A 24,464-nucleotide genomic window follows, 5' to 3' on the forward strand; every position below is an offset into this window, starting at 1 on the left:
GTGCTGCGTCACCGCCGATAAGGTAGTTGCTGGTTAGGGTTAGGATTTGATCGTTGCTTGCTAGTGTGGAAGAAGGTGTGTGGATTAGGAGTGTATGTATAAGGATATAATTGGAACAAAATTATGTGTGATGAATAATTTTTTTCTTTTTTTTTGGTGCGTGAATTAAGATGGATGTGTAAAAAGAAAATGTATCTGTGTAAATAGAACCTCCCGAAATGTGAAATTTGAAAAAGGCAAGGACCGGGGATGTAACTTTAGACTTCAAAAAATACACAAAAGGTAAAGACAATCTGAGAGAGCTCTGAGTGGGGGTGAGCTGACCATGTCCATGGATGAGCAAGAAGACTACGGTGGTAGCCATTCTCGAGCTTCAGCCTCTCGGCGCACTCGCTCCCAGGTAGCTCCCGACTGGTCCTCCCAAGAATCCCTCACCCTTATCACCGAGATCGCCGCTGTCGAACGCGACTGTCGCAACACTCTCTCCTCTTTCCAAAAATGGAAGATCATCGTCGAGAATTGCAACTCCTTGGAAGTCTTCCGTACCCTCAACCAGTGTCGCCGTAAATGGGACTCCCTTCTCTCCGATTACAAGAAGATCAAGCTCTGGGAATCGTCCGAGTCCCGGGTCGAATCGTACTGGTCGATTGATTATGAGCGAAGATGCGAATTTGGGTTTCCTGAGGATTTTGATTTCGAGGTGTTTAAAGCCATTGATGATCATTTGAAGGCGGGTGATGGTTCGGATACTGACCCGGATGTTGATCCTGAAGCTGTCGCCGATGGAGTGGCCGAGCCTGGTATGCTTTTTCTCATATCATTCAACTGTGATTTAGGTGTTTGATTGTTTATTTGATTGCTAGCATTGCATGCCCTTTTAATCTTCAAAAATGGGTAGTTTAAATTATCTTCTATTGGATTGAAATCTGAGTAATTTCAATCGTACACTAGCATTGTTGAGCTGAAATAGTATTTGATTTGGCATTGGATGACCATTATAGGTTAGAATTTCAGTCAGATTTTAGTGGTCTTTGTTGTTGCAAAATTTGGGTATGTTTGGTCTCGGCATTGTTTCTTGCAGTTGAAAGTACTTATATCAAGGACTTTGCAATAAGGATTTTCAAGAGAAGATGGACGTTTGGCTTAGCTTTTGAATGTTTATCAATTTATAGTGTTGGAAGAAGAACATTCATTACAAATCAGGTTCTAAAAAGATGTGGTGCAACTAGCCAATGAACAACCTATGAACTAAGGGGAAGGGGTTTTCAGCAGGTTGGTAAATGAATGTGAATAGCAGCACCCTATTGAATCCCGAAGAAAATTTTATATTGGAGCTCGTCAATAGGAATAGGACGTGTTTTTCCACCAAGAATTGGGATTTTGTTGTCAAATACCGCTTTTATGATAGGGTATGCAATTTATGCTGACTTTACTTTCATTATGGTATCTCAGTCTAGTTGTTTGTTTCTCCAAACATGACTCTTCATCGTATGTGCATGCCATCCTACTTTGATGAGGGACTACATGGGATTAAATTCTTTATGTCCCATCCGTAAAGTGTATGTATTACAACAACCAATTATCTTATGCCATATCAGCATTTTGGTTTATTATTCTTATGACCTGAGAATTAGACAACAACTTCCCTTTTCCTTCTCTGTGGTCCACCAACTGCTCTTCTTCTTTTTCTTTCGCTGCTGGATGTCCATCATGGGAAGATAATGTCCGGCAAGCAAAATGATTAAGGCTAATCATTATTAGATTATATCACAAAAATAAATGGGATTGGTAACTAATTTATCACCATAATGGGCACAATTAATCCAGTAGAGCCACCAGCAGTACCCTCAATCTCCACAATCCAACCAAGAACAAAGAGAAAATAGACCAAGAGCAATGGGGTGGTTGGCGCTGGTTGATGGTGGGGACTGTGGGAGTGGAAAGGGAGAAGGGAGAAGGCAGTGGTTGTTAGAGTGGATGGGGGAGAGAGGTGGTGTTGGTTGGTGGTAGGAGTGGGCTGGAGGCATAGGTAGCAATAGACGATGGTGTGGGTTGCGGGTAGAATGGTCGGCAATGGGCATTGTTGCTGACGGAGGCGGCAAAGGGAGAGGAGGTAGAGGCGCAAGGGGAAGGGGGAGGGAGGTAATCACATTTGGTATGGTGTATCTAGAATCTCATGTAGCAGTGAAGTATTTAAGATGTAACTAAAGTTAGTCGATGTGCCTTTTATTTATTGGCAGTCCGTAAATCGGTCTTTCACGGAGCAGCCATGAATTAGTTAATCCCAACCCCAAAACTTGGTTTTGGAATCACTAAGAAGTTAAAAATGGCTGAAATTTCACACATAGTTCCCTGGTTCCTTCAATATATTCCCAACTGTAAGTTTCTCTAGATACCATTTATTTATTTTAATAGTAAGTTCTCTACAATATGCTTTTTTGTGTGACTTTGTGCTTGAGACCGTAGGAAGTGCACCAGTGCAAGCCATATCTCAAAACATGAGGTGCTTACATCTGTGTTTTTATACTTTTGGTACCATAGATTTGAAGAAGCAAAGGCGCCGAGTGATGCCTCAGAAACGCAGCACAGAGGAAAGGCTGACGCCTCAGAAACGTAAGATAAATAAAAAGATAATGCCAGAGCAAGGCAGAGTAGAAAAAAGGGTAAAGCCTTTGAAACACAGCAAAGATGAGAAGATATTGCTTAAGAACAACATGGAAGAGAAGGAGCAAATGATGGCTGCAAAACTATATGAGAATGCGAAATTGATCACTGACATACTTAAAGGAGTCCTGGGTGAGAGTTCAGACTGTCTCTTGGCTGATCTAAAAAACGTCAAGGATTCGCAGACTGATTTCACTAGGCATCAAGGTGACAGACTTATCACATGCCTTGGGAATCTTGCAGACACACTTGACCAGCTTTGTGATATAGTCCAAGATTGTGGTTAGTTTTCAATAAAGGTTATTACTGTTAATGTTCCATTCTAGTGATAAATGTAGTGTCCATGCTAATGCTATGGTTTTTGGAATGTTGAGACTCAGATCAATGTAAATGAGTTTAGTTCAAAGCTAGAGGATCATCTGAAGAATTTGAAACTGTTGGATGCATTTGGATTCTTAAAATTGAATCATTCCATCATGATTCTCAACTCAACAAGCCATAGTCCTATTTACTTGGGGTCAGTTAATTGGATACATTTCCTCCAATTGGCTTTATTCACTGTCATATCGTCAGTTAAAAGTTTAAGATAACCATGTATTTTCTTATCCCGTTGTGTCTTAATCTCTCTTTGAATATCACCACTGTTTTTGTATGTTGGAACTAATGGACTTTTTCTTCAACTTATCAAGCATTTCTTGTAATGCATCTTTCTAAACAAATTAGTCAACCAAACTGTCCCTTCATCACTCGAAACACTTTCAAATTTCAATGGGAATTGCATTTGGTCTACAGTTTTTGCCACTTTCATCCTCCTCATAGCCTCGTTTTATTCCCCCCCCCCCCCCCCAAACTACTCTAATATTGCGAAATAATTTATAATTTATATTACTACTGCAGTATCAAGTTCGACTAAACTTATGTTTCTTGAGTGGTTTTCATTAAATAGCTTTTCAAAATAGCTCAAGCACAGTTTCATATTTTCCCTAGTATACTTGATGTAATTAGGTTTTTACCCTTTTTTTCCCTCTCTTATCTTGGCAAGTTTATCTATATCTTTTTTCACCATCATTCATAATTGCTTCCTTAGCCTCCATAATGGCTTTCTTAGCTAAGGTTTTAGCTATTTTATTCATATGTCGAAAAAAAAAAAAAAAAAATCGTTATTCCCACATGTGGAGACAATTTTGTGACAAATTACTTTTTGAACCTCGTCATTCCACCACCAAGTTTTATTTATTTAATTTTTTCACTCTCTTGAATTTACCAGAAGCTTCTTTTGCTACTTTATTTAATTTTATTACAATTGACCATCTCACACATGTGAGTTAGTTTTCTCATTCAAAATTTATTTTCATTCCTTAATCATAAGGTTCTTAAAGAGTGCTAAATTTTCAAATTTTAAATTCCACCATCTAATTCGTGGGGGTTACTTCTCCGACTCTTCTATCTTTCTCTTGCATTTTTTTAAAACATACATTTAACACAATTAACCTAAGTTGTGCAGTGAGCTCCTATCCAATTATTACTTTACAATCCCTTACATGTTTCATCATCAACTCTCTTAAGGGGAAAAAAATATATATTTAACTAATATTATTGGTTCCACTTTTAAATGCAATGAAGTGTTCGTATCATGTTTAGAACATGCTTTTGCAATTACAAGTTATACTTCATTGCAAACTTTAAAATCACACTACCCTTGGATTCTGATATGGGTCATCACTTTGGGGAATGCTCTATTTGGTTTCAACTAAAAATCTCACTTTTAAACTATTTAAGCAAAAAAAACCAAAAAAACTTCTTGTTTTGGACTTTAAAAAAACTAACACGGGAAAAAACCTGTAGACCCATTCAACTTTCCCAATTAAAAGTAATAATAAAAGAGCCCTCTCATGAACGAATCTCACAATCACAAGAAATTTTTTATTTTTTTTTACCACTAGGCACAAAAATAGTGGGGACTATATTAATAAATAAATGTTAGATCAATGTTTGTGTATCTAGTAATAAGAAAATGCCATATAGCATTTTCCATGGTGTTTCACAATGCAATATCGCAACTAACAACCGAAATTGCCTGCAATTGTTCAACAAATTCCTACATTTATTTAAGAAATAGACCTTGCCAGTTTCAAATGCTTTCAAAATCCAGCATAATATCCTCTCATTAATAAAAAAATAAAATACAAATACAAATAAAGTATTTGTTTCCATTTTCTTTCTTTTTCCATTTTTTTTTTCTTTTTGTCGAGGGGAGAGAGATACTAAGAAAACAGGATAACTGCATCTACCTAATTGTGTAGCAACAAGACCATGAAATGAAATCATCTACAGATTGATGACATAATATGTAAAAATAATGGTGTATTTTCATAGCCTTGCAAATTAGTTAAAAGTTGAATTCAAAATGCAAGCCACCATGAAGTATTTGTTTTTACAGATACAAGGCACTGAGCTCATTCATCTCTTGAAGCAGGATCCAACCCAGCTGTGGGGCTATCAGCAAAATACTCTTGATGCTTCACATTCACGCCATACTGCTCAATTACAACAAGAAACCTAAAATCAACGTAAAATGGTCGTAATCTGAAAAGAATGAGAGAGTTCTGGAGGCCATCACCGAGAACCAGGACAATATACCAATTACAGATACTCTAATACAAATAAGAAATCTGTTAGCATTTAATTGAAGAAGGTACTAGCAAAAGTCAGCTTTCTCAGCTAAAAAACCCAATTGCTTTCTCAGCATTTATTTTTACTTATCTACACAAAATAAGTAAAGAACCGAACAAATAGAGCCTAAAAACATGCTTCTGCTCTCCTAACATAACTCAATTTTCCATGGCTTATGTGCCATTATGTAGTTAGTCTATTCAAATATTGGCATTTAAGGTATTCTCATAATGGTTGAGGCAAGCTGCCTGTGTAGATAAGTCACACCCCTATTAGGCCTTTTCAGTGGTTAGATTACTTTACATATCAAAAACTTAATAACATGGATATATCGGTTATCAAAGAATCACGGTCTTAGCACATTTTCCAAAACATGCTTTTCACATATATCCATCTATTGAAATATCATGTTTTACAAGATTCAAATCGAAAAGGTAGAACTTTGATGTCCAGTATTGCCAAAGTTTTATGACTACCGAAATTTGGAGGTTAGAAATTTTGCATCTCAAACTATTAGGAGACATGGGCGCTGTTTGGGAAGAATTTTTTTTGGTTTTTTTTTTTCACTAAAAGACAAATTGGTTACAAAATAAAAAATAAAAAAAAAACAAATCCAAATAAAATATCACATCAAACCCCATAATTATTTCACTTTTTCTCTCACAAACATTATATCCAACTACAAAAAAAACCCAACTATCTTTCCAAACACAAAGGGTGTGTTTGGTTTGTGTTTGTAAAGTAGTTTTTGAGATAAAAAGTAGGAAAACTTGTTTGATTTGTCTTTTTTAAAAATGGTTTTGGAAAATTGTTTTGGGGAGAGAGTTACAAAAAAAGTGATTAATTTTATGTGTATGAGAGAGAGAGTGATTTTGAAAAGTAGGCAACCAAACAAAATTTTGAGATTTTTTTTGAAAAAATTTATTTAGTTTGATTACTCTTAAAAATTTGTTTATAGAGAATTTTTTCCAAAAAATTTTCTGAAAAACAAACCAAACAAGGTCAAAAAAAATTTTCTCCAATAATATCCTATAACTAAAAAAACCTATAAAAAAACCCACTTCCCAAACACTTACATGATATTGTCATTTTGAGGTTGGTTGGCATAAATTTGACTCTTGATAGCAATACTGCTTGAAGCACTAAAGTGCTTACCTCACGCAGAGCCTTGGAGAGGTCCTCCATTGTCAAGATTAAACGCTTATCCTATTAGAGAGAGAGATCGGATTAAACTAAAGAAAAAAAAAAAGAAAAAAAGCTGGAAATATACAAAAATAAAAAAATGAAAAGTAGAAAAACATTAGTAAAATGTGAGCACCTTTTGCTGCTTATCCCTCTTGTCCTTGACTACAGCTGCCTGCCTTGCCTTGCATTGCCTATATTAAGATGCAGATGGGTAACTTACAATAAACAAATATGTTAAACAACACCGCACCACCAGTACCTAAATAATGAAAATTCGAAGTGCAAATATGAAAATGTATACGATGAACCTGTAAATAGAACTATTGGTGAATCTCAAATGAAAAGACTTCAGTAATGAAAAAATTATCAGAAGTTAGAAACATACTGAAGAGCATCAGTTGCAACCTCTGCAATAAACTTCTGCGTAGCAACAGCTACCAGTCTGATTCTGCGAAAAATAAAGGAGATAAATGATTTGATATATATATCCATACAAATGTGCAGAAAAATGAAATACAAAATATGCACACAGTTTTTCACATCAGAGACCATATATGATATAACAACTAGAAAGGAAGAACATAAATGAACTTCTTGAATAAGAAAACATAATTTGGACACCAATCAAGACCCTCAATCCCTGCTCTAGGATTCCCTTCCATAGAAAACAATCACGAGTAAATGGCTCTGATGAACTGATTCTCTAAAGATTACTTTTTCAAATTCGAGTTTTCCTTTCTAAGTGCCTCATCAAATTCCCCCCAGATTCAAGACAATCAAGAACCTCAAACCTTTTTTCAATCTCACTTTTCTTGGCCTTTAAATAACCAAAAACCTCTTTATTCCATTCTTTTAACTTTCATTTGACCATTTTCAATTTATTCATGAACTTAAAACCCTTCCACTCTTGAATCCTACAATTCGCCCACCACTCTTTAAAATCCTTTTTGAATGAAAGGGTGATCCAACCACATATTCTCAAAGCACCTCCTGAAAATTGGACCAAGTAAATTAAGCATTCAACAAGGCGGGTCAATCAAATCATACTCCCTTAAAAAAGAATCAAAATCCCTCATACTCCTACTAGCCCTCCTACCGTTCAGCTTTTGGATAACACTCTAATGACATTGTCGTACTTCACTGTGGGTTTCCTTTGTGAGAAAACTGAGGAAATTAGAAAAATTACTAGCTTTGAATCATCAATTTTTTCATCAACACAAACCCCACACACAAACATCCAGTCAACTGACCTTAACACAACCATTTACCTTTATCGAGTTAGGTTTACTCATTTTTAATCTGATTGTTCACTTACTTCAATTTTGTTGGCAACCAAACAGAGGGCAAACAAATAAAGAGACAAATACGAGGATGATAGTTTAGGAGGGGTAGAAGCATAGTTGTCAAATCGAGAATTGAATAGTGAATCGAAATGGTATTGTACCGAATCACGAATCGAATTAAATCGTGAATCGTAAAGATTCGGTCACCTTTTAACATATACCTTTTTTAAATTACATAAAAAATAGATATTAAATATCTAATAAATATGAACTATTTAGACTTAAATCAATGAAAATATTGTTTTAAATGATGATCATGTGGTCTGGGTAAGAAGTTAACATGGGTTCCCATGTTTCCCACTTCACCTTTTCCATTTTAGATACTATTTCTTATCAATAAAGATAGCAAACAAAGATAAACTTTTAATTTTCAAGCAACAATAACTCAACAACAATATTTTACAAGGTTAAAAAATCAAAATTTTCAATTTTTTTCAAAAATCTCTTTTGATGCCTTAAAAAAAATTTATTTTGTAAATGCAAGTATTTAGATGAAATTGAATATGTAAACCTAGAATATTGTAAAGAGAGAAATTTCATTTTTTGGGGTTAAAGTTTGAGTATTTGAGAGTAAATAGGGAGGGAGAAAGCCAAAAGATAGCATGTAGTAATCTTAAAGACCTTAAAAATGTTTTGTGAACCATTTTTCAACAATAAAAAACCAAAAAAGAAAGCCAAACATCAATTTTAGCGATTCGAATCGATTCACAATTCACTAATTCAATTCACCGATTCACCTACGATTCATAGCTATTTGCGATTCACATAATATGTTTGTATCGTTTAGCCACTGAATTGAATCGAATTGTATGATTCGAATCGCGAATTGTACGATTTTAATAACAGAGGGTCGAAGTACCTACAATCGAACATCGGGACATTGGAACCCACTTTTTGCCAAGTAATGCTCCACCAATTGGTCTGGAATCTGAGATCAGAAAACACAGTAGTAAATTTATTATTGAAAACAAAGCATAGATAGGTTTTTCATTGAGCTTTTCAAGGATAATTTACAGTGGGGGTGTAGTCCATCAAGGACGCAAGGAAATCAGAGAGCACAGTATCATCATCGTGCCTGCCATCACTCGATTGCTGATTGTGGTTCATCTTTGCTTGTCCTAACTCTCTCTCCCCCTTTGAACTGCGAGGTAGGCCTTCTTACCAATGTTCTAAAACCCTGATTGTTAAGGAAACCTAAAAAAGGCTGGGTCTTAGAATCAATGGTTCAGCCATCGAGTCAATCGAAATTGAACCATGATTGACCGAGGATGTCGTAATTATGTCATAAATAAATAAATAAAACTATAGATATTTTCTCCCACATTAACTCTGCAAACCAAGCAAGTACCATCTAAAACTTTAATTGGGAAAAAAAACATTTGATATCAAATAAGCCAAGCTCTGTAACACCAAATCAGAGTTCAGATTATTGATTGAGTAGAAATGAAAAAGCTATCTCCATTTCAGAGTGCCACAAAGAAAGGCAACTAAAGATGTATGTATATACATGTAAGGCCCAAACAACGAAAACATATATTTTAAAAAAAAAAAAAAAAAAAAACATTTTCAACAAAAAATCTCTAGAAACTGTTATATTATTTGTGAATGGAACTCGTAGATGCTTCACAAATTGACACCAATAAACGAAACAATTGTATACAATATTCTAAGATACTCAGTTTGGTTGCTGAGGAAACAAACAAAAACGATTAATATTATCAGTGTTCTCTTTCGATTTAGCTTCCGAGGGGATGCATGGAGCAGGAGCAGAGTCGGTACCTGAACTTTAGCCGCCGTCGCCGGAGAACAAGATGTCGCACCTGGACTTGAGTGAAGAGAGATGTGAGGGGATCACTCGCGGATGAGAGAGAGAGATTGATTTACAGATCGATCGTCAATTGAGCCCTAATTTGGAATATATAGAGGACTTTTCAACCCTGCCGGTCTGCTGGTTGGAGCGAGTCACCGGTTGGACAGCAGATTTAACAGGATTGTATAGTGGAGAAATAACCTATCATCAGTGGATGTTGGGGAATTTTTTTCATTAATATGTTAATTTACTTTTTAAAGCCCCACCTGATTTATAATTTCTCCTTGTATAATTTGTGTCAATTTAGGGAGGGAAAATCACAAATCCAACCAATCTTTAACAAATTGGGGATTTTTTAGAGAAAATTACAATTTAGTGAAATTTTAAAAAATTAATTAATGTTAATGAAAAAAAATTATCACTTTAATGTTTGTAAATATTTTAAAAAACGTACACGTGTAATTTTTTCAATTTTTTAAACCCGGCTTCAATCCACCAATCCTCAGCCTAATTCAATATTTTAACCATCGTGAACCAACAAATTGGATTGGTTAAAAATATAAATGGAAAAGAATACTAATAAATATATAATCATAATTTTGTAATAATTTCAACAAAAATCTATTTATTCTAGATCTCAATCAATACCAAACTCACAAATTAATCAACTTCATGATTTTATTTAAAATTATATTTAGAAATTAATATATAACAGAATCAAATTAGTAAGAAACATGCAATGAACCAGAAGGGCAATGAAAGGTGTTACTAGAGTTCAAGACAAAAATTGTGGGAGATTAAATATAAGGTAATTTGGTTAGGTATATAAGCAGGATAGATCAACTAACCCATTGCCACCCAAATGATATGACAGTAACATTATATAATTAATAATTAACTTGATAAATTCTTCCTCAAAAAAACACAAAAAGGGAAAAACTTGATAAATTATTTATTTTAAAGTGATAGACTCGTAATGATGTGTACAAATTCAATTTTGAAGGTAATCTCCAAATTCAAGTAATAATTTGAGAAAAAAAAATCATTTTTAGGATAATCTTGCAAAAGTGACAATCCCCAAATTTTGATTCTTCTTTATACGGTTGAAAGATTTGGAAAAGAATTTGAAAAGAGAAAGAGAAAAAGTAGATAAAATGTGAATGAAATATACTTATATTTCACATAGTTTCACATACTTTTTTCCTTTCTCTTTCCAAATCCCTTCTCAAACACCCCAACCAAACGCGACGTTAAAATCCATTTTATGTGACAATTATAAAAAAAAATGAGATTTTCCACTATAATTTGGATAATAAAAAAAGAGTTCCAAAATCTCATCCACTTCATCCATAAACAAATCATCCATTCATCCCAAAAAATAAATAAAATAAAACAAAGCTACAAAAAAATTATCCAATCACCTCGTGCCATGTGTGCCCTCATTTACCCAAGATTAGCCAATCATCATTCAGATGTGACCCCATGTATTTTGGGAAGTAATCAAGTACATCCTCTTACACATTCTTCCCAGAAAAACCACAACATGCATGGGGAGACATTTATAAAATGGGTAACAGTGTTAAGATGACAATGCGGCTTGAATCATCAGTTGGACGAGGGTAAACAAGAAAGAAAAATTAAACAACCAATATAATGCTCTATATATAATCTCTCTCAGCAGCATAATTTCAGACTCCCACCACGCTATCAATTAGTGGTTATATAATCTTTGCTTTAATAGATGCAATCCCCATGTTTACCGCGACATACTTCTAGCATTTGGCTTCATTACTGCATCAAGAAGTCTATACATTCACCGATCTAACATTCCTGTTAAATATCAATATATTACATTCATCACAACAAAATACACCTTTGGTGACTAAAAAAAATTTAGTCGCCAAAAGTAAAATATTTAACTACTAATTTTTTTTAGTAGGGGTATTAGTCATTATTGGCGACTAAAAATGCCAGAATTGGCTACAAAAAAAAAACTTAGTCGCTGTATATTGACTTTTGGCTACTAAAATATTTAGTCGCCGAATGGAAAATAAAAAAATTATTTTTTTCTCTTTGGCGACTAAAGTTTTAGTCGCCAAAAACTTCTTTCAGGGACAAAAAAAAATTTAATCGTCGTATACTAATTTTTGGCTACTAAAAAATTTAGTCGCCGAATACAAAATAAATTATTTTTTTTCTCTTTGGCGACTAAATGTTAGTCGCCAAAAACTTACTTTGAGAGACACAAAATTATTTTAGTAGCCTTTTGCTGACTTTTTCTGACTAAAATGTTTAGTCGCCAATTGTAATTAAAATTTTCAAAGAATTTACACTTTTGGCATTGAATTTGGCGACTAAAACAAATTTAGTCCCCAAAAGTGTAACAATAAGCGACTAAAAATTTTTTTGTCGCCATTAGTTCATGTTTTGGCTACTAAAATAATTTTAGTCGTCATTTGTTAATATTTCCCGACTAAACTTTCGTCGCCGAATGTGTATAAAAATTTCGTGGGAAATACTTCATATTGGCCCTAAATTTTTACCCAAATTTGTTAGTCTTCACACGGTTCTATTCTATCTCTCTCTTGCTCTCCCTCTCTCTCTCTCTCTCTCTCTCTCTCAGAGAATCGATCACCACCGCCCCTCATCTCGCCGTCGCAGACGACCACAGTTTCCGTCAATCTTCCATTGTCGAACATCGCTGCCGCAGCTCACCATTGCCTCGCCTCGCCTCCCATTGATTCGCTTCTGGTGGCTTACTTCTCTCTACATTTTTTTCTCTCCTCATCTTCTCTTTTCCTCACCAGATCAATGACAATCTACCCACCCTTTACTTCTCTTTGTGTTCGATTTTTGTTGGTTCATGATCTATGTTCAAAGTTATATATATATGTGTGTGTGTGTGTGTGTGTGTGTGTGTGTGTAAAGCTTCAGTGATTTCTATATGTGTGTGTAATTGGGTATCTGATTGTTCGATTTCCAAACCCTAATGGCAGAAATGGAAATTTGAAGTCTGTATATGTGTGTAATTGGGTATATGATTGTTGTTTGATTTGGTTGTTGGAAACCTAGAGGAAACGCTTTTGCTTACGTTTATCCAACTGTTGATTACCAGGTACATGCTGATTTAAAATCAAAATTGAATTATTTTTTGTGTGATTAGAATGAAATTGAGCTAGGGCTAGATTAGAGAAGCTGTTCTGATTGTTGGATTTGATTATTTTGGATTGATTTGGGGGATTTTTTATGGAAATTATTGTCATTTTGGATTCAAGTGTTATTAGTTTGAAAGAAGTGTTTTCAATTCCCTTTTCTAATTGATTTTGCAGGTATATGCTGATTTAGACTCTAAATTTTTTATTTTTTATTTCCTGTTGTTAATATGGACGTGTATATTTGTATAGGCTGATTTTTTTTTCGTTGTTGAATGGAAGAAGATGTATGTTTTATGATAGGTCTAACAGTTGAATTGCATGGCATGGCATGGCATGGCATGGGCAATGCTTGGTTAATGGGGAGAGGCTGCTAAGGATCTTCACTTGGCATCAAAACTGGACTATGATGAGGAAATAAGTGCTGCACTAAAGAAGGTTTGCCTTCTTTTTTAATGTTTTGAAATACTATGTATCTTTTACATTATTAAGGGTCACAATGAGCAAAAAGGAGTGTTGCTGCCGTTTTTGGAGTGCTGCTACTGTAGAAAAGGAGTACTGTTGCTGCTGCTGTTAGTTGCTAGTTGCTGCTGCGAAAATGGAGTGTTGCTAGCTACTGCTGTTGCTGCTACTTGCTAGATATGGAAAGCTCTGCCTTGTGCTGTTCTTTGGATCAATTTGGATGAAGACAGAGGTGGCAATATGGATGAAGACTTTCTTCCTGGGCAGGTTCTACTCTGTGCATAACTTTGTGGCAAATCTACAGCAGGTAAGGAAGTCCATTGGGTTAGGTAGATGAGTTTGAGTTGGGTGTTTGGGAATGTGATTAGTTTGTTTTACTGAAGAAGTTTGTTCTGATCTTACCTCTGGAAAATAGGCCCAAGGACTGAATTTAGGTACTTCATAGCACAACAATTTATGGTTTACTTAAATGTTTCATTTGGCACTAGTCAAACTTAGAAGTTAGAAGGGTTATGATCATGGGTATGGTATGATATTTCTATTTTGTCTAAATCTAGTTTTATCTCTTATTCAGATTGTGAAAATTAGTCAAAAAATGGCGTTTCGGGGGTGAAAATTCAAAAAAGTCCCCGAACGACCGGGTGGCTCACGCAAATAGCTTCGCCATGACAAATAAGACTTGTGAGATCTGACAGAACGTAATTCAGACCTGTAGGTTGGGAGTTAGAGCCGAATACCCCCCTAAACTTAGTTGAAAAAGGGCGTTTCGGGGGCGAAAAATCAAAACAGCCCCCAAACGACTGTGTGACTCACACGGATAGCTTCGTCATGACAAATAGGACTTGTGACAACTGACGGAACGTAATTTGGACCCGTAGGTAGAGAGTTAGAGCCGAATACGTCCAAAACTTAGTCGAAAAAGGGCGTTTCGGGGGCGAAAAATCAAAACAACCCCGAACGACCGTGTGGCTCACACGGATAGTTTTGCCATGACAAATAGGATTTGTGAGAACTGACGGAATGTAATTCGGACCCATAGGTAGAGAGTTAGAGCCGAATACGTCTAAAACTTAGTCAAAAAAGGACGTTTCGGGAGTGAAAATTCAAAACAGCTCCCAAACGACCGGGTGGCTCACACGGATAGCTTTGCCATGACAAATAGGACTTGTGAGATCTGACGGAACGTAATTCGGACCCGTAGGTTGGGAGTTAGAGCCGAATACGCCCTAAACATACTCAAAAAAGGGCTTTCCGAGGGCGAAAATTCATAACAGCCCCCCGAATACGCCTTACACTTAGTCGAAAAATTTGCAACACTTAGTTAAAAAAGCAACAACTTTATTAAAATAACATCTACATATTCTAATAATTGCCTTTATATATTTATAGGACAAAGAAATTGCATATTACATCGTTTGTGCATTTGGTTGGAATAAATATTGCATGATACATATATATATATACTTTCTTTTATTTCCAAGAAGACATTTCTTGATTGGTTTACCTTAAATGCATGTTAGAACGTGTTCTATGTGGCTGACTGAATTGATATTTTGTAACCAATTCTACTGTTTCATTTTTTGTTTTTCTTTGTAAATGGTTTTGTTGCGTGGACTTGTGGATAATCCATATTGGTGTATGGAGAGGAATTTTCACTTTTGTGTAGAACTAATATAATACTTTTGTCGTCCTCAACTTTTGTGTAGTTCATTATTACTGACACAGAAAACTTTTGGCAATCAACAGATAATGACTGTCGTGGTACATAGATCACCTACTGTCGTGGTACATATATACTAAATTTGTCGGCATACTTATAGGACATTTTGTCATGGTCCATAGAAAACTTTTGTCGTGGTACATATATCACCTTTTGTTGTGGTACATATTACGATGGTAATTTGTACCATGCCAAATGGTAAATTCGTTTGATAGTAAAAGTATTTTTTTGTATACGGAGGGCTTTGATTTTTGTATGACATATTTTGTATGGAATTATTATTTTAGTTTAGACAATAGTTGATTTGTATGAACTTTGATATTTAATGTTATTTATTTTTAGTATATGGATGCAGATTGTGAAATGATTAATTGTATGTATCATTTTGTTTTTATACGTATTACAGGTTGTATTGTACATAGACAGGTTGTGGAGAAATTATAATTTCGCAATAAAACATAATATCATGTTTTTGGCGACTAAACAATTAGTAACTAAAAAGAAATTGGGAAAAGACATTTGGCGACTAAAAGTTTTTTGTAGCAAAAAAAAAAGACATTTGGCGACTAAAAGTTTTGTGGCAAAAAAAAAAAAGAAGACATTTAGCGACTAAAAGTTTAGTAGCCAAAAAAAAAACATTTGGCGACTAAAATTTTAGTAGCCAAAAGAAAATCAAACATTTGGTGACTAAAATATTTCGTAGCTAAAAACAAAAAAACTAAATTATAAACATACTTTTGCCGACTAAAAATTTAATAGCAAAAAATATAGAACTTTAGGCGACCAAATATTTAGTAGCCAAAAGAGGAATTCTTTGCCGACTAAACATTTAGTAGCCAAAGATGGGGACTTTCGGCGACTAAAATTTTAGTAGCTAAAAAGTTGGGATTTTAGGCGACTAAAAGTTTGGCCGACGAAAAGGGTCTAATTTAATTTAATGTCCAACTTTTTGGCGACTAAATATTTAGTCGGCAAATGAATACATTTGGCGACTAAAATTTTTAGTCGCCAATTAGCTTTCCCGACCACTCTTCGGCTACTAATTTTGTGACCAAAAAATTTAGTCGCTAAAGCCCTTCGGCGACTAAAAATTGACTTTTGGCGACTAAAAATTTAGTCGCCAAAAGTGAAATTTCTTGTAGTGATTATGAGAACATCAATGGAAAGTGAACCTTCTGTGATTAGGAAAATTAGAAATGACAGTGAGCAGATTCCTGCCCATAACCTCAAACATCGGTTTCATAAAACTTTTGCAGTAGATGGATTCTCAAAACTTATAGCGATGGCCAAGATAGTTTTTCATAGATGAATTTCTAGGTGAATTTTCATTGACCCTCCGTTTGTTTTTTTTTTTTTTTCTAATGAAAAACATTTTCTACAAAAAAAAATTTTTTTCGAGAAAATGTTTTCGGGAGAACATTTTCCTATGTTTGGTTGCATTTTTGAAACTAATAAACTAATGGTTGTGTTAGTGGTAGTGGTGGCGGGACGGAGGTGAAGGTGGTGGAGTTGTGGTGGTGGTGGTAGTGGCAGTAACAGTGATCGAAGTGGTGGAGGTGATGGTGACATTGCTAAGACTTTAGTTTGAAAAACGTTTTCTACCTTAAAAGTGGGGAACATTTTCGGCGCAAATAGGCCTTTTTTTTATTAACCATGGAAAACGTTTTCTATTGACTTTCATTTTCCGTTGTACCAAACACAAGAAAAATGAGAAAAACTTTTAAAAAAATGTTTTTCGCCCAAACAAACGGTGCGTGAGTTCAAATATGAAGCTGTAAAAAATGCAAAATTCACAGCCACAATGTTTTCTGTTTCCTTTGGTAATTTGTCACTTTAACCAGTTTTACAGTTTTTTTTCTTTTTAGTACAGACCTTTCAAAAAATTAGATTTCAAAATAAATTTAAATGATGAGGAAAATTTTCAGAATTATTACGAAAAAAAAAATCGATTTTGTTATTAAGTGGATGGTTATCTTTCAATTGAATCATCTCAGATAGGATACCTTTTCCAGATCCTCATTCTTCGGTGTGTGCAACTTTTTCCCAAATTCCAAAAAGCAGAGTAAAGAGAATAGTACAAACCTGTTAAGGCAAATGTACCGCCCAATACTGCACAAAGCCGAGTGATGAAGTGGAGAAAACTGCGACGTTCCTCTCTGATGGTCACAGTAATTGGTGACAGATCATACAGAAAGTAAACAGCTGGATAGAATAACAATTGGGTTCGTAATTGGAACACAGATGATAGTAGCTGCAAGGAACAGAAAAAAGATCTGGAAGAGAGAAAGAAGAGTTAGCAGAGAGGGATCAAAATAAATTCCAGTGTCCAAACAAACCTGGCCAAGTCCTATCATACTCGTTCATAGGAGAATAATATTCCGTGACTGAGAATTGATTAGTTGGTAAAACTTCTTTTGATAAGTATCTGTATTCAGTTGGAACAATCTACATGGAAACAAACAAATTTCTCAACAGAGAGCAAGAAAAAGAATGCTAAAACCCTAAATATAAACCCAACTATTAAATGAACTATATATATACATAAAGCAGAGTTCAAATTTTTGTTCAATAAATGAATATGTTGTTTCAATAAATTATTGTTCAATAATAGAGAAAATTTGGGTTTCAGCCTGCAACGGCTGACAATTGAGTGCTTGGTATGCTTTATCAGACCAAAGCATCCAATGAGTATTCTACGAACAAGAGTCATTTAAGACTATGTTTGGATCTTGGATTTGTCGCGTGAAAAGAAATGGTAAGGGAATGCTTTCATTCATTTTCTTTTCCTATCTTTTCACTCCATGAATCCATGATCCAAACACAACATTTATATGGTCATTACCCACTCTCCATAAGGGCGTCCCATAAATTTGTTCAATAGTGTGTGATGCTAGTAAATTCTAATGATCATAAGAAAAATATTTCCAAGATAACATGTGCAAAAATAGCCAGTTTTAGTTTTCTTTTAGCTAGTCAATACTGAGGACAACACAATGATCATTTAAGCAAGGGTCCCCTTGAACAGCAAGATCTGGAGCACATATGTGCTGAAAAAATGCACCAGCTATCTTAAAGAAGGTGCATATTGGAAACACCAGAAGATAAATCAACAATTTTATCAAAGAAAGACCAGGAATCAAACCTTTATGTAATATTTGAATGTTCCACTTGAACCACGTAGAATCCGTTAAGTCTCATCAAGTGGGTTGTGAATTCCAGGATATTTTGGCCCAAATGATAAATCATGAATAATGTGGCTCACATTGACATGAATGGGCCCTTCAAAAATCTGTTGGACAAAAAAAAAAAAAAAAAGAGAGAGAGAGAAGAAAAACAAGCAATAGGTAAGTGAGCTAAAGTTAATGAAAAAGCAGTTGAAATGGAAGGATACGAATTAACCTCCACACTAGCAGTTGAAGACATTCAAAAGGCTAGCAAACAACACAAAAGATGTCTTGGCTCACTAGATGGAGAGTAATATATAATTATCTGGCCATTTTCTTAAAAATAACTTGAACAATTTAATCTCCTTATAATAACAGAAGTTACCCCTTGTTAACTAATTGGTATGAAGTGTAAGTCAAAAGGTATATTTGAAAGTCCCAAGGAAAGTGAATAGCCATTTAACTTTCTGTATTGCATTCCAATTAAGTCAATTATTTTGACTGGAGCCATTATGAAAATGGCAGCAATCTAAAAAATGATGTCAAATTATGAATTTTGTCACTTCAAAGAAACCTAAAGATGATCACAACCAGAGGATATGAAGAACTCCTGTTTTTTGCATGCCTCCATGTTTCAATGATAAATTCCACTGTAAAAGCCACAGAAATTCCAAAAAAAATGAACAAATGAAATGAGGCATCAAAATGAACACCAAGTTTTTTTTTTCTTTTTTCTATTTCATGTCTCATATCTCATCAGTGCTTAGTGTAAGGATAAAAGCTTGAACTTCCAAAAGTAATAAAATGAGAATAACGCCTCGTAGACTCCAGTTTTAGAGGACCAAAACTAGGACATGACTTCTCTTCTGTGTTACAGGAATTCCCCATATACATCAGAATAAAGCATTTATATAAGCATGGAAGTTAGGTTCACACAGCATCTCAAAATTTAGTAAATTGAAGTGGACCAATATTTTATTACCGAAAACTTAAGTTCAGGCTGAGTACCTTTTATGAAGACAGAAGACCAATTTGCTGTTATTTTAAATAGAGGGGGTAGCTAAACTATACTAAGGCCTTGTTTGGGAACAGGCTAATTTAGTAACTTTTTGGTTATTTGGCTAAAAAGGTAGGTAAAAAAAACTTGTATGTTTGGGATGACTTTTTGGCTAATTACGAAAAGATGTGCAAAAAGTAGAGAGCAAAAAGAATTTTGACTTTTTGGTATGGGTTGTTGGCTTTTTGGCTAATTTAGTAACTTTTTGGCTAATTGGCTAAAATAGCCTCTTGCCAAATGAGGCCTAAATTAGAAGTATTTTGTACTTCTCCAAGTATTTGTCTAAATAATATTAATGCTGTATTTGGTTGAGGGATTTGGAAAGGGAAAGGGAAAAGGTGTGTGAAATTAGGTGAAATATAGGCATGTTTTATTCACATTTCACCTACTTTTTCCATTTCCCTTTTCCAAATCTCCCCCCAAATCTCCTAACCAAACCCAGCATAAGAGAATCAACTTCTCACTTTTTTCTTCTCCTCCCGCTTCTTCCACTTTTTTTTTATTTGTTTTTATTAATTTTACCAAGCAACCAATGGTTTAATCAGGAATCACATTATTCACATATTTATAGATACTGATGACTTGTTACATGAAATTACATTACAAGAAAATAACCTTTAAAAAACAGTAAAAAAAAGAAAAACTGACCATTTGTGCAACAAAAATGTTCAACCCATGAACTGAGATATGGAAGTTCCCAGCAACTCTTTGGACATCCAAGACCCCATAAACCTGCAAGAATGGTTAAGCTTATTAATTCTATCATAAACTCGAGCATCTTCACATCCAAATTGGGACCAAAACATACCCGACGTCCTTCTCCATTAGCCAATGCTTGCTTGACCTTCTTAATCATTGTTTCAGCATCTTGATCAAAGCCATGTAGGTGATTTTTTTGATCTGAATCCTCATGATTATCTTTATCGCCATCTGATCAATGATATTTGTGAGGACCACTTAATTAATAACAAACTTGGGAAAAGTACTTTATGACCTTCAACTACACAAGGAGCACAAGGAAATAATAATTTAATTTGCTAATGATGAAATTGTTGGAAAAAATAGTTTTTTTTGGTGACTTTAATTAAATATTAAAGTGGGTCCCAATCATCTATTGTGTTGGATCCAAGTGGGTCTAGATACTTTGCATTGAGATCTTTACACCACAGATAGAATGGCCAAAAACCATTGAGATTTGAATGAGAAATTACCTTTAACTTCATGGAAAAAAGGTAATGAAGTTTGTAACTCCTGCATTTATTACAGAGTTTAATAGAGCATTAATGGGGTTTGTAACTCCTGCATTAATGGAGTTTGTAACTCCCGCCTTTATTGCAGAGGTTAATGGTGCATTATGAACAGCCATAAAGGTTGGAGGCTCTTCCTCTCTCCCCTATACATGTATAAATTGAGACCCTCCTGTCAAGTCTCAAATACAGAAATTTTTACTTCCATTTCACAAGCCAGTTTGCCTGAAAGTTCCTACAGTGAGAGAGTGCTGCCACTGTTTTGTTCGCTAAGCTAGACAGAGAGTGCTTCTGCCGTAGCTGGTTTTGACCGTCGTATCCTAGGAGACAGACGCCGGGATTCCTCAAGCACTCGACCAGTGAGGCGGCGAAATCTGTTTTAAGGAAACTGCTTCCGTGCAGGCTTCGGTTTCGTCTCTTTACCCTTTTATTGTTTTGTGTATTTCTGTTGAAATTTAGTTGTAATTATTAGCATGTGTTCTTAGTATATATATAGTTTGATTTCTTCATAAATCTATTTATTTAATTTCAAAATTTGAACAACAAGCTTAAAACAGATTTTTCATATATGTTTTCCTATGAAATTGATCGAATAGATTTATATAGACATTTATATAATGTTACGAGGAACTGTTGCGGAATTGCTCCTTATTTCAATGATTGTAAATTATGCAATGTGATTCTCTAATTGTTTAGTTTAATTAGAATGCTCTATCATAATTTGTATACTTAATTGTATTACTCTGATCTTATTTTATGAGTATGGTTCGTCATTCCCCTTCTATGATTTGCATGAATTTTAAGGTTATAAAATATAATTATTGATGTTACAATTTGACATGCTAATTCTATTCTATTCTAGGTTTTAATTTGTTACATGCTTATTATTTTCTAGACTAGATTATATGATTTAATCTTTAGAATTTTTGCATGTTAATGGTTGAATGATTATATACTTGAAGTGCTTGGTTATTAGTTTATTACATATAAACAATTCAAATTATTTACATAAACCACATGCTACTTATTTGGTTTCATCCTATTTGTCTAATGTTGCATATGTATATTTTGATTTTGCATGCTTCTAGCTTTACTATCTAATTTGCATGTGAAATTGCTTCTAGTTTTCTAGAGTTATACACATAAGTTATTTCTATGAATAGTGTGTGATTTAATTGGATGAATTAAAGTTTGAATTAAATGTAGTTCTTTGGAGTTATAAAATTTGTGTAACTTGCCTATATTTATTTACATGGTTATTGTGAATTAAATTCTTATATAATTTATGGCAATTAATTTTTTAATTTAATGTAGAAGTTATAAGGTTTTGTAACTTGTATAGTATCTTAATTCCTTAGTTATTTTGCTATTCTATGATTTGCTAGAAGGTTAAATAATATTTGATTGTATGTACAATTGCTTTATATTATGTTGTCGTTTGCTACTAACTCTCTTTGTAGGCATACCTAAGCATAGAAAGGAATTGTATGGACTACTTATAATCCTCAATTGGATTGGTTATTTTTCTTTATGTTTGAAGAAATTTTTTACTTGAGATTTAGTTGGTTTGTTTACCAATTTGTAGTAGCAAGTTTTATTTGCTTATTAGACGCATTTTATATGCATGTATTTGGTTGTAGCAATTTTAAATTGTTTGCAAGTTTAAATTGCTTGTAAGTTTGGATTGTGGTTTGGTTTTCTGGAATAGAAACCAAAGTGTTTAGCCTTGGCTAAAAAGGAGGTTTTATTTGTTCGAAATGGCAACTATCACTGATGGTGCTGCTACTGCTAATGTTGGTGGGGATCTGAACCCCGGGGCAACTGGGTTGCCAACCCCTACTGTTGTGACCTCTGTGGTCAACCATGGCGTTACTCCGGCTGTTCCAGGAGGACCGCTCAGTCATCATGAGCGCCCAGAGAAATTTGCTGGGGTGAACTTCAAGAGATGGCAGCAAAAGATGCTGTTCTACTTGACCACGCTAAACCTTGCAAAGGTTCTGAGTGAGGATCCTCCAGCCGTGGCAGAGAATGAGCCTGATAGGCAGAAAGTCATGGCGCTTGACACATGGAAGCAGACAGACTATCTTTGCCGGAACTATGTGTTCAACAGCTTGGCAGACTCACTCTATAGTGTGTTTTGTTCCAAGAGCTCAGCAAAAGAGTTATGGGAATCTCTGGACAAAAAGTATAAGACTGAGGATGCCGGGGCAAAGAAATTTGTGGTTGGCCAGTTCCTTGATTTTAAAATGGTAGACTCTCAAACTGTGATAAGCCAAGTCCAGGAGTTTCAAGTGATCTTACATGAAATTCATGCTGAAGGAATGCCTTTGAATGAGTCATTCCAAGTTGCTGTGATCATTGAGAAACTTCCTAATGGTTGAAAGGATTTCAAGAACTACTTGAAGCACAAGTGCAAGGAAATGTCAGTTGAAGAGCTGGTTGTCCGACTCCGGATTGAGGAGGATAATAGAAAGAAATGAGGGAGTACCTCCTCAGTAAAAGCCAATGTCATTGAACATGGAAAATCTTCTGGAATAAGAAAGAAGCCCTCTAAGTTGGGGCCTAGAGGTGGTGTTGCAAAGAAGCCGGCTTACAAGCCACCGGAACCAAGTAATCGGTTCTTTGGGAAGTGATATAACTGTGGTAGCAATGGGCATCGGGCTAGTAACTGCCACAAGCAGAAGAAGTCATACAAGACTAAACCTCGTGCTCATATGGCAGATTTACAAGAGCACTCCCATGAGGAGGATGATATGCACTTGTCTGCCGTTGTCTCTGAGGTGAATCTGGTAGGTTCAAACCCAAGAGAATGGTGGATTGATACTGGGGCTACACGCCACATCTGCTCCGAGAAAAAGCTGTTTACAACTTTCGAACCGGTTACAAACGGTGAGAAGTTGTTTATGGGAAACTCTACTAGCTTGTTTGTTGAGGGGAAAGGAAAGGTGGTCCTGAAGTTGACGTCAGGAAAGGAGTTGACCTTGAACGAAGTCCTGTATGTTCCGGACATTCGTAAAAATCTTGTCTCGGGGTCTCTTCTTAGTAAACATGGTTTTCGCATGGTTTTTGAGTCCGACAAGGTCGTTCTTACCAAAAGCGGAATGTATGTGGGTAAGGGTTATATGTTGGGGGGTATGTTTAAACTCAATGTGATGATTATTATCCCAAAGATGAATAAAGATGCATCTTCTTCTGTTTACATGCTTGAGTCTTCCAATTTGTGGCATGGTAGACTAGGACATGTGAACTTTGAATCTTTACGTAGATTAATCAAGTTAGATCACATACCATCTTTTAAGATTAATCCGAAACACAAGTGTGAAACTTGTGTTGAAGTGAAGTTGACAAGATCTTCGTTTCATTCTATTGAAAGAAGTTCAGAACCGTTGGATTTAGTGCATAGTGATGTGTGTGACTTAAATTTATACAATCACGTGGTGGCAATAAGTACTTCATCACTTTTGTTGATGATTGCACTAAGTATTGTTATGTCTATTTGCTCAAAAGCAAAGATGAGGCTATTGACAAGTTTATTCTTTATAAGAATGAACTTGAGAATCAATTAGGCCGCAAGATTAAGGCTTTAAGAAATGATCGTGGTGGTGAGTATGAATCACCGTTTATTGAGATTTGTGCTCAATCCGGGATTATCCACCAAACCACGGCGCCTTATTCTCCTCAATCAAATGGGGTTGCTGAACGGAAGAATAGGACGCTAAAGGAAATGATGAATGCAATGTTGATAAGTTCTGGATTGCCACAGAACATATGGGGGGAAGCAATTCTCTCTGCAAATTACATTCTGAATAAAGTACCCCGGAAGAAGGTGGACAAGACGCCATATGAGTTATGGAAAGGCGTTAAGCCTTCGTATAAATTCTTACGAATGTGGGGGTGTCTTGCAAAAGTGGCAATTCCTACACCTAAACGGGTTAGGATAGGCCCGAAATCCGTGGATTGTATATTCATTGGTTATGCACATAATAG

General features: G+C 35.1%; 2 protein-coding genes and 2 long non-coding RNA genes across 13 annotated transcripts; 2 read left to right on the top strand and 2 right to left on the bottom strand.

Moving 5' to 3' along the window:
• Positions 1–208: 208 nt before the first annotated feature.
• LOC114301894 (uncharacterized) lies at positions 209–3,074 on the top strand. The gene is made up of 2 exons (XM_028246844.2): positions 209–800; positions 2,542–3,074. The coding sequence occupies exons 1-2, from the start codon at positions 326–328 to the stop codon at positions 2,949–2,951; spliced, it is 885 nt and encodes a 294-aa protein (XP_028102645.2). The 5' UTR covers positions 209–325; the 3' UTR covers positions 2,952–3,074.
• A 1,726-nt stretch (positions 3,075–4,800) lies between these two features.
• LOC145788673 (transcription initiation factor TFIID subunit 10-like) lies at positions 4,801–10,464 on the bottom strand. Of its 10 annotated transcripts, none has more exons than XM_082910726.1 (7): positions 9,645–10,464; positions 8,880–9,059; positions 8,729–8,793; positions 6,908–6,970; positions 6,656–6,713; positions 6,493–6,543; positions 4,801–5,223 (listed from the first exon to the last, which is right to left on the bottom strand). In XM_082910726.1, exons 2-7 carry the CDS (start codon positions 8,970–8,972, stop codon positions 5,206–5,208), a joined length of 348 nt encoding a protein of 115 aa, XP_082766852.1. In that variant the 5' UTR covers positions 8,973–9,059; positions 9,645–10,464; the 3' UTR covers positions 4,801–5,205. The 10 variants fall into 10 exon arrangements, with proteins under 10 accessions (XP_082766852.1, XP_082766854.1, XP_082766849.1 ...); XM_082910728.1 differs by having other exon boundaries at positions 8,880–9,034; positions 9,645–10,307; XM_082910723.1 differs by having other exon boundaries at positions 4,801–5,201; positions 9,645–10,021.
• Positions 10,465–11,040: 576 nt separating this feature from the next.
• LOC114272613 (uncharacterized) lies at positions 11,041–19,979 on the bottom strand. Its single transcript, XR_014357521.1, has 5 exons — positions 19,879–19,979; positions 18,152–18,298; positions 17,346–17,454; positions 17,013–17,211; positions 11,041–11,505 (listed from the first exon to the last, which is right to left on the bottom strand). It is a non-coding gene; the product is annotated as an uncharacterized LOC114272613 (long non-coding RNA).
• Positions 11,689–15,353, top strand: LOC145814185 (uncharacterized). Its single transcript, XR_014357522.1, has 2 exons — positions 11,689–12,426; positions 13,131–15,353. It is a non-coding gene; the product is annotated as an uncharacterized LOC145814185 (long non-coding RNA).
• Positions 19,980–24,464: the final 4,485 nt, after the last annotated feature.

Source organism: Camellia sinensis, unplaced genomic scaffold, assembly GCF_055761805.1.
Source record: "Camellia sinensis isolate YWXY unplaced genomic scaffold, ASM5576180v1 Unanchor1, whole genome shotgun sequence".
NCBI lineage: Eukaryota > Viridiplantae > Streptophyta > Magnoliopsida > Ericales > Theaceae > Camellia > Camellia sinensis.